Below are 10,000 nucleotides of genomic sequence, written 5' to 3' on the forward strand. Positions count from 1 at the left end.
TGTCTGTACGTGTGTGTGTGTGTGTCTGTACGCGTAATGCGTGTGTGTGTCTGTAACGCGTGTGTGTGTGTGTGTGTCTGTACGGTGTGTGTGTGTGTGTGTGTGTGTGTGTGTGCTTGTATAAACCTTACAAGTTGGTGTGTTGTTCACGGAAGCTTCTCTCTTACCCACGGAGCTGGTGCTGAAGATCAGGCTGGGGTCCTCTGGCACCCTGTGCGAGCTCCGGTCACTGCCCAGCCCTGAGGACCCTCGGCTGGGGGCCACCGCCTCCACGCTGGCCGGTTGGCTCACCCTGCTGTTGGGCTCCAGCGTGAGGCTGGGGGTTCTCTCTGCACGGGCCGGTGAGAGCCGGTTCTGACCACCACCACCTCCGCTTCCACCTCCGCTGCTCCTAGACGACACGGGCTTGGGCTTGGACTCGTCATCGCTGTCAAAGCCAAAAGGGTCTTCAGAGCTGTCATCGACAGTCAGGCGCGACCGCTTGGACAACTCGGACTTGTCGACCGCGAGACCGGGCCGCTTGGAGGTAACTTTGGCCCGATAGGTGGTCTCGCCCCACTTGGTGCTCATGGTCTTCTTGTTAGCGAAGACCTCGTCGAACTTGGAGGTACCATCGCCTCCCTTCCGGCTGTATGTTTTGTAGAATCTTGAGGTCATTGTGACATATGTTTCATATTCTCTGCAAAAGGGATGTGCGTTACTGTCAGGTACCAGTATGCCAACACAGCAAGGGATGTCATTACTCCCTGAATGGGCTAGTGTCTGACAGGTTTCCAGAAGCTAATTTGAAGTAGTTATATAATTAACTTCGCAGACTCAGTGTTGTAATCAGAACCTAATGTAAACTCATTCAACCAAGATCATCCAAATACCAGCCCTACAGCAAGACTGAATACTCTCTGAGTTCTACAGCTGAGGTTTAAGTTATCAAAAGCATCTGGAACAATAAACAATCCGGACAACTATCAAATTCATACAAACTGTACAATTCCACTGACCATTTTAATACCAGTAAATAAACAACACAAAACTAGCCTTTTCGTGTATATTAAACCTGTGAAAAGAACGAGATAACCAAATGCCTGAGGCATCAAAACACAATTAGCGATGAACTTGGCTCCAACACTGAAATTCTAGTTAACATCATTAACTTAACTTTCACAAAATATATTGACAATATCACGATCACTGATTAATGGCACACCGTCATACAGTTATAATGTAGCATTTGTGAGCTTGACATGCGGAGTAATTTGTTCGCAACAGAATGAATTCCTGTAGCGATGTAGAACTATTTTATAGCATTAGAAACGTTAGCTAGCTAAATAACGTTAGCTGGCTAACTAGCGAAATTCCAGATAGATTGCTAGCTCAAAGTTATGATGGATCGCACAAACAAAGTCTTGTTAAAAGAGTGAGGCGCTAAAATAGTTAAAATTGTACAAATCAATGCAAAACTTTTATATGCAGATCACAACTAACAACCTAGCGTTGTCGACATGTATTAGCTAGGGACCCAAGGTAGTTTGTTTTGGCACCTTGGCATGGCTCGGCTAAGATAGCTTTCCTAGCTAATTAGCGACAGCTAATAATAACTATGGTTAGCTGACAGCAACACAATCTGGACATAGGCTAGTGGGGGAGTAGATTATTCCAACACAAAACAACTGTGCCAACACTATAACTGCCCTGACTTACCAAAAGGTTTAGATTTTCCACAATGAAATGATAACTGACGAAGCAACACGACCAGTTAGCTAGCTAAGCTACAGCCGCTAGAAGCTAGTTGGCTATCCTAAAAGCCAAGTACTACTAGCTACCCTTGCTATGCTAATGTAGGTGATAACACAAACGTGAAGATTGAAATAAGAAAAATGACTGAGCCGTGTTAACTAGAACATTCAATAAGAAAACAATTATGAAATATCAAATATAGTAGATACAGTAGATATCTGTGAGGTCATATCAGATTTCTGATCTCTCTCTATCGCGGGAAATTGAGCGACTAGACTTACTTGGTGCACAACAAGGCCGAACCACTCAACTCCCACTCGGAGGCGAGGCGGCCGCTTCTCCTCCACTGCCAGCCGGGGCCTCCTGCTCAAGCTCTGCTTGCACAATATAAACAAGGGGGAACTAAACGTTGTCTCCCGTAAAGAGCAAGAAAAGTCCAGCGAACTTCAGAATGTGCACGATTGAGCTTTCCTCGCCAGTAACGTAAATCAACTGTATAAGTAGAATATAATTACTTAGTATTTTTGAGCTGATACGAACTCAATTGTTTCTCTGTGATGTAGATGGCCTCCATTCGGTTTCCCCAATGGACAGTATAAATTGTTACCCCTCCCTCACCCTTTCCATGCCAGCCGGTGCGTCATCACGCCGCGAATAGGAAAGCCAATCACGAATCTTTATGTTCGCATGTGATACATCAACTGCCACCCATACGGGGAACAAAATGTATTGTGATTGGTTAAATATGAAGGAACACATTTCGGGACTCAAAGTACGATAGGGGGAGGTGTCCTTTTATTATTGTACTAGTAGCCTAAATTACCCCTTCGATGCGAGGAGAGGATGGATATGTTATTGTTATACTTTGAATCACGTGCACCACACTTTGAAGTATATTTTAAACACAAACAACTGGCATCGACTATTTATATAGATTTAATAATTGAAATATCTAAGTCAGTTTCTGCGTTTATTGACGTAACGCCTGGACTGCCTATGTTAATGCTGGTTTTGTGTAGGCCTAAATGAATAGCCTAGGCTATTTCATTTGCATAATGTTTCATTTCTGACGGGTTCAGGTCGATTGGAGTTTAGAATGCCTCAGGCTACTGCGATTAATTGTAGAATAAAGTGTATTATTAGGCCTACAGGCCCTTATATAGGCCTATAAGCTGCATTGGTTGCAGGCATGCACTGACTGCAAACATGAAATGTCTGTGATTATAGAAAGTGCATGCTAGGGCAATAGTGCCACTTAGTTGGCCCATGGTCAAGGCAACAGTATGAGGCCAGCGATGCCAAGCAACGTAAAGCAATATTTCATTAGTTTAGGCTTATGGTAGCAAATTTGGATCCAGTCATACCGTTATGTTCTTTTACGGAATGTGCGCAACAATAGCTCTACCCAGTCACAATAAGGGGAAAAAAATGGAACAGCGCAGAAATTCGAGACCCTGTGGAAATTCAGTCATCGGCTATCTTTCAGACTTGGCATATCATGTTCTCTTCACTGTAATGCAGTTGAAGCTATTTCTTAGTGGAGGAAACTGGTGATAGGCTATAATGTTATCCCCAAAATATGGATTATGGCTTGCCTCCACAGGAGTGTAAGTAGCCTATCGAATTATTCATTAGTAGTCTAATTGTCGAGTTACGTAATTAAGTTCGGATGGTCGCTATAAAATTGCCGTTCATGTCCACAGGTCGCCGCTAACTCTGTCGACCAAACGCTTGCCTGACTGTGTTAAGACTGGATGCAAAGTAAGACATGCTCTTCGGCTTAATAAATAACCATTGCAAACCAACCAACTTTAACTTGTCCTGGTCAAGCTGAATGTCTGTGTATGTGTCTAACATGCAGCTGCCACCGGTCTGGTCGTCTGCCCGAAAGCGCAGGCAGGTGGGACATACGAACCGCTTCCAGTTGCACGGCTTCACCGAGGTGGTCGCGGTCAGCGACCTGCTTGGACAAGCGCAGGTGGATCGATCAATGCGGACGGGCATGAATGCGACCTTGAAGAGTATCAGGACAGGTGAGTGCATCTTACACACACTAGTTTCAAGAGATGTTAAAGGCAGATCTGTTCAACATGCATTTAGTTTATTAAGCGTTTGGCTTTATGGTTTGTATAGGCTATTATAGTATTTAGATTTTCGTTTTATTGAATTTACATTGTTGTTTATTATTGCTATTCTCCTTAATGTAGTATTGCCAACTTTTAAATTGTTTACTGTTAAATTTAACTATTGCATTGTTGTTATTTGTATAGCTTCATTTGTGCAGGGTTATGTATAGCCCAGGATAAAGAAAGAACAAACAAAAAACACCGGGGTTGAAAATGACTGGTCCCATTTATTTATGATAGCTCAAAAAATAGGCTATCTTTTATGGGTTGTTGATATTGTTAGACAAACAAGGAATTCCAAAATGTTGCAAGACAGACATGCAACCTATATTTCAAGCACGCTACATTGAGAGTGCTCTTGATACACCAGCAACCAAGATGCATGTACAGAGCTTGTGATGTATGTGGCAGCCATCTTTGCTGACCCTCCTGCCACCTCACCAGTGTGTAGTCCTCCTCTGGCGCTTCTGTACTGATTGAAGCTGTGCATTTAGCAGCCTCGTCCTCCTCCTCCTGACTTGGCTAATCTGTTGACGTCCGTCAAGTGGCAAGGGCCCATGGGTGGGAAGGTCTGCAGTTGGCCCTGTGCCCTGGTTCATCAGGGAGACGGCAGAACATTACCACAGAGCTCCTCTGATGAATAGCCGCCCCAGAGCATGCTGGGACTGCGGAGTCTGGTGGCAACGCTCCAGAGCTCAGAGCAGCACGGCCTGTCGGGAGGGGGCGCAAGGCCGGTGGCCGGTGCCAGCGTCAGCCCAGCCCAAGCCAAACCCACGCCAGCCTTGTGGCACAAATCTGGCACATTATCTGGAGACAGACGCATAGGAGAAGGCTGGCACCAGCGGCAGCCACCGTGGCCTGGCGCCAAGACGCCCGCCCCGGGTGACAAGTGCGTTTTAAACGAAATGTGGGTTCCAAGCGCCAGGGTGCCAGTGGTGCGCCAGCATTGCAGATAATCAGCCCACAGCGGGCGCAGACTGCCTCAGTATGGGCGGCATTAACAGAGTCCCTGGCCGCCGGGGTGAGGAGACGCCACGCTGAGACCTGGAGATGGTGCCACCACATCCCACTGTCTGGCCAGCACTCTGTCCTCTCTCTCTCATCTTCATATCCCTCACTCTGTCTTTCTCTCTCTCTCTCATCTCCATATCCCTCACTCTGTCTTTCTCTCTCTCTCTCTCATCTTCATATCCCTCACTCTGTCCTTCTCTCTCTCTCATCTCCATATCCCTCACTCTGTCTTTCTCTCTCTCTCTCTTCTCCATATCCCTCACTCTGTCCTTTCTCTCTCTCTCATCTCCATATCCCTCACTCTGTCCTTCTCTCTCTCTTCTCCATATCCCTCACTCTGTCCTTCTCTCTCTTCTCCATATCCCTCACTCTGTCCTTCTCTCTCTTCTCCATATCCCTCACTCTGTCCTTCTCTCTCTCTCTCTCTTCTCCATATCCGTCACTCATTTTATTCCTCCTTCTCTGCCTCTCTCTCACATTCTCTTTTTTCATATCAAACATTAGTTCTTATTTTCCTCTCTGCCTCTCTCTCTCTCTCTCTCTGTTTTTCTCCATATCTCACATTAGTTCTATTCCTCTCTCTCCCTCCCTTTGTTTTTCTATCTTTTCTTTTTATCACTCACTGCCTCTCTCTATCTTGCTCTGTGCGTAAGAGTTTGTGTGGGATTGAGTGTTTAGTCTATGCATGTCTATTTATGCATGATTGGGTCATTTGTGGGTTGCTAATTTAATGAAACACATTCACACATGTGTGTCTAGCTTTACCGGTTCTATGTCCTCCCCCCTCATGCACACACTCCTGACTCCTGTGTGTGTGTGTGTGTGTGTGTGTGTGTGTGTGTGTGTGTGTGTGTGTGTGTGTGTGTGTGTGTGTGTGTGTGTGTTTCAGCTGACTTTCAAGTCCGTGGTCATGACGATGCCCCCTGCTATGAGTCGACACTGCCACAGATCACTTCTCCACAGAGCTCGGTCGTGCCCACCCACTCTCGGCCCTGGTACGCTTCCACGCACCTGCGCAGCCATGACAACCACTTAGTGAAGTGAGAGAAAGACGAGAGAGTCTCAGGGAAAGAGGAAGAGAGAGTGAGAGAGCAGGGCAGAGGGAGAGAGAGATGTGAGGGGGTACAAAGAGAGGAAAAGAAAAATAAACAGGACAGAGAGAGAGAGAGAGAGAGAGAGAGTGAGAGAGAGACAGAGAGAGAGTGAGAGAGAGAGAGAGAGAGAGAGAGAGAGAGAGCAGCGTTGTTTATTATTGTCTGCTGGTTGTTATTGTGTTTTTTTTCACTATCATTGTTTTTATTATCACTGTTGTTATATTATAATTATTATTTTATTATTTGTATACAGCAATGCTTTACTGTAAAATAACAGTCATGCTAATAAAGCCATTTTAATTGAATTGAGAGAGAGAGAGAGAGAGTTTGTGTCTGTGAGGGAGAGAGTGTGAGTGTGTTAAAGAGAGTGTGTGTGTGTGTGTGTGATTACCAGTGTGGGGTGGCTTTTCCCTGCTGGCTGGGCACAGTGCCAGGCCTTGCCTCATGTTAGCAGTATGTGGCAGCGCTGGGCAGTGCAGGCCGTAGCCCACATGGGCCCTTAAGCTCTGGTCCAGTCCAAAGTCCAGTGGGCTCCGAGTGGGCCTGGAAAGAACCGGACCCTACTCAGACCCTCACACACTCAGAGAACCCGTCCAGAATATGGCAGAGAACACATGCGTTGTTTGTGTTTTAGGGAATGATGTGTTCTAGGGATTTTAAAGAAAGTTGGGTGTTTTTTGTAAATATGGTCTTTTGTGTGTGCGTGTGTGTGTGTGTGTGTGTGTGTGTGTGTGTGTGTGTAGTTCCCTCTCCCCAGGTTCCCCCTCTGCTTTTAAACCTGAGGAGAAATTCTACATGGTGTCACGCCAGACTGTTAACTACAGTCAGCCAGGTCAGATGCTTTCTCCAGCACTTCACACACTCTTACAGCCTCACACACACACACACACACACACACACACACACACACACACACACACACACACACACACACAGCATGAAAGTCTTCACAAACACTCACACACACTCAGAGGCATTCCAATCAGCACATTAGGTAGAGCTGGTCCACAAACCCATAATCAGCAGTCCACACACACACACACACACACACACACACACACACACATACAAACACACAGGAATTCCACAACAGTCATTGCCTATTCTCACACACCTCACAGACATTCCCATCAGTGTAAAGGCAGCAGTCCACACACACACACACACACACACACACACACACACAGTGCATCCCACACACAGGCTCAGAGTTTAGCATTGGCCCAGTGCTCCAGTGCTGAACTTCAACCCCCTGCAGGCCTGGCCAAAGCGCTTTGCTCCCCCTATGCCATATAGTGCAGAACTGCAGGCCTGGCCAAGGCGCTTTGCGTTCCCCTATGCCATATAGTGCAGAACTGCAGGCCTGGCCAAGGCGCTTTGCTTTCCCTTATGCTAAGTCTGTAAAGCTGCAGCTATGACAGCTGACTTGGGGTCTTGGGGATCAGCCTGCCCTTTTTGTAACCTCAGAATTCCTCCATGCCACACACACACACACACACACACACACACACACACACACACACACACACACACACACACACACACACACAGCATGAAAGTCTTCACAAACACTCACACACACTCAGAGGCATTCCAATCAGCACATTAGGTAGAGCTGGTCCACAAACCCATAATCAGTAGTCCACACACACACACACACACACACACACACACACACACACACACACACACACACACACACACACACACAGGAATTCCACAACAGTCATTGCCTATTCTCACACACCTCACAGACATTCCCATCAGTGTAAAGGCAGCAGTCCACACACACACACACACACACACACACACACACAGTGCATCCCACACACAGGCTCAGAGTTTAGCATTGGCCCAGTGCTCCAGTGCTGAACTTCAACCCCTGCAGGCCTGGCCAAAGCTTTGCTCCCCTATGCCATATAGTGCAGAACTGCAGGCCTGGCCAAGGCGCTTTATGCTCCCCTATGCCATATAGTGCAGAACTGCAGGCCTGGCCAAGGCGCTTTGCTTTCCCTTATGCTAAGTCTGTAAAGCTGCAGCTATGACAGCTGACTTGGGGTCTTGGGGATCAGCCTGCCCTTTTTGTAACCTCAGAATTCCTCCATGCCACACACACACACACACACACAATTACACAGGCATACACACACTATCAGACATGTAGAGTAATAGCTCAGCCCAGCCCCTTCCATACCCACTGTGTAGACGCAGTTCTGGAATGCCTGGGCAGCCAATGGGAGCTGCACCTGCCCTACCTGATCAAGTCGTCCATGCTCACCAACCTGTACGCCACCTGCCGCAAGCAGAGGCTGCCTTACCCGCCACCCGAGCCTGCAGGTAAACAGAGAGGCCTTCACCTGTAGGGAGAGGTGCCCAACCATCCAATCAGTCACTATCACCAATCAGTCACCTGTGTAACACTATGGCATATGATATGTCTCTCTCTCTTTCTCTCTCTATGGCATACAGCTCTCTCTTTCTCTCTGTCTCTGTCACACACATTGTGTGTGTGTGTGCGTGTGTGTGTGTTTGTGTATGTTTTGAAATGAGTTTTACAAATGCACTTTAAACAGCTGCAAAATAGTGGGGGTGTTTCTCTCTCTCTCCTCTCTCTCTCTCTCTCTCTCTCTCTCTCTCTGTGTTTGTGTGTGTGCGGCTGTCTGTATTAAGTGATTTTGTTGTGAGTGTGTGTGTCTCAGCCAAATTCAATTTTTGCTTAATGGTGGGAGAAAATAGTGTGAGACATTATAATGTATCATAAGTTCAGCTGACTCTAGCAATGCTGGGAAATAGCCTGGGAGACAAATCACAATTCTGCTGAAATATCGGGACATTTCCAACAACTGCCCCATTCTCACCTTCCTCTATTGTGTGCTTTGCAGCAGCCAAACAGCCAGATGATGCATCTCCATCCTCCCTCCCTCATTACACTGGAGTGTCTTTGTGTGTGTATGCTTGTGTGTGCTTGTGTGTGTGTGTGTGTGTGTGTGTGTGTGTGTGTGTGTGTGTGTGTGTGTGTGTGTGTGTGTGTGTGTGTGTGTGTGTGTGTGTGTGTGTGTGTGTGTGTGTGTGTGTTATTGTGGCGTGCGTGTGTGTAATGCCAAGATGTGTGTGTTGTGTGCGTGGTAATGCAAGCGCATGTGTGTGTGTGTGCTTGCTTCACTACACCTGATTTGTGTTGGAATAACAGTGTTATTCATTTGCTTTAGAGGGTGGCGTGAGTGGATATGGACACAGCAAGAGAGCTCAGCCAAATAGGCATCAGTTCCTCATTCAAGCCAAGATGTGGCCCAACAACATGTTTATTTACTCAGAGCTGTCACTTTCTATTTTACAGCCAGACAGCCCCAGATTAGCAATGGGCCTTCCTTCACAGTCAGTAACAATAAGAGTTCTTTCTTTTATCCCTCTCTCTCTCTGTCTTTCTCCCTTCCTCTCTCTCTCTCCCTTTCTCTCTCTTTCTTCCTCCCTCTCTCTCTCTCTCTCCCCCCTCTCTCTCTTTCTCCCTCTCTCTCTCTCTCTCTCTCTCTCTCTCTCTCTATAATAATAACAAATATCAAATAAAAAAAATAATAATAATAAATATAAAGAAAAGAAGGGGAATGTATAAATAATAATAATGATATAAAAGGTCTAAAATATCAGTCAAAGCAAAAACATTGTGCAACAGACATATCATCAATCATACCCTTGAATTGGTCTAGTGACACAAACCTATCTAATTGCAATAACTCTTGCAATTTGTTCCATTTATTAGATGCAAAAAATGTAAAAGCTAATTTACTAAATTAAGATTTAATTTGAGGAGTTTGAAGATATATAAAACCCTGTGAGCGTGTATTGTGGCAGATTGATTTTATGTTCAGAAGAGAAGTTAGGTATAAAGGTAACTTTCCCAGTAATCTTATAAACAAAAAGGAGGCAGTGCCTTTCCCTCCTATCATAGAGGGAAGACCATCCTACATTTTGGTATAAATTAAACCCATCTCCAGTTATAAAACGTAGTGAACTGTGGTAAACTGCATCAAGTGATAT

General features: G+C 45.9%; 2 protein-coding genes across 2 annotated transcripts in view; one reads left to right on the forward strand and one right to left on the reverse strand.

The window, feature by feature from the left end:
- Nucleotides 1-2,331, reverse strand: part of waplb (WAPL cohesin release factor b) — a 42,532-nt gene extending 40,201 nt beyond the window's left edge. The window contains 2 exon segments of the mRNA XM_048245500.1: nt 132-679; nt 2,016-2,331. Of these exon segments, the coding sequence (XP_048101457.1) occupies nt 132-657 (526 nt within the window). The 5' untranslated portion in view covers nt 658-679; nt 2,016-2,331.
- Nucleotides 2,332-3,106: 775 nt separating this feature from the next.
- Nucleotides 3,107-10,000, forward strand: part of LOC125295914 (BTB/POZ domain-containing protein 16-like) — a 13,046-nt gene continuing 6,152 nt past the window's right edge. The window contains exons 1-6 of the mRNA XM_048245501.1: nt 3,107-3,341; nt 3,438-3,495; nt 3,596-3,767; nt 5,761-5,866; nt 6,709-6,797; nt 8,171-8,302. Coding sequence (XP_048101458.1) covers nt 3,298-3,341; nt 3,438-3,495; nt 3,596-3,767; nt 5,761-5,866; nt 6,709-6,797; nt 8,171-8,302 — 601 coding nt within the window. The 5' untranslated portion in view covers nt 3,107-3,297. The remainder of the gene's footprint in view (nt 3,342-3,437; nt 3,496-3,595; nt 3,768-5,760; nt 5,867-6,708; nt 6,798-8,170; nt 8,303-10,000) is intronic.

Source organism: Alosa alosa, chromosome 6 (genome assembly GCF_017589495.1).
Source record: "Alosa alosa isolate M-15738 ecotype Scorff River chromosome 6, AALO_Geno_1.1, whole genome shotgun sequence".
NCBI classification, from domain to species: Eukaryota; Metazoa; Chordata; class Actinopteri; order Clupeiformes; family Clupeidae; genus Alosa; species Alosa alosa.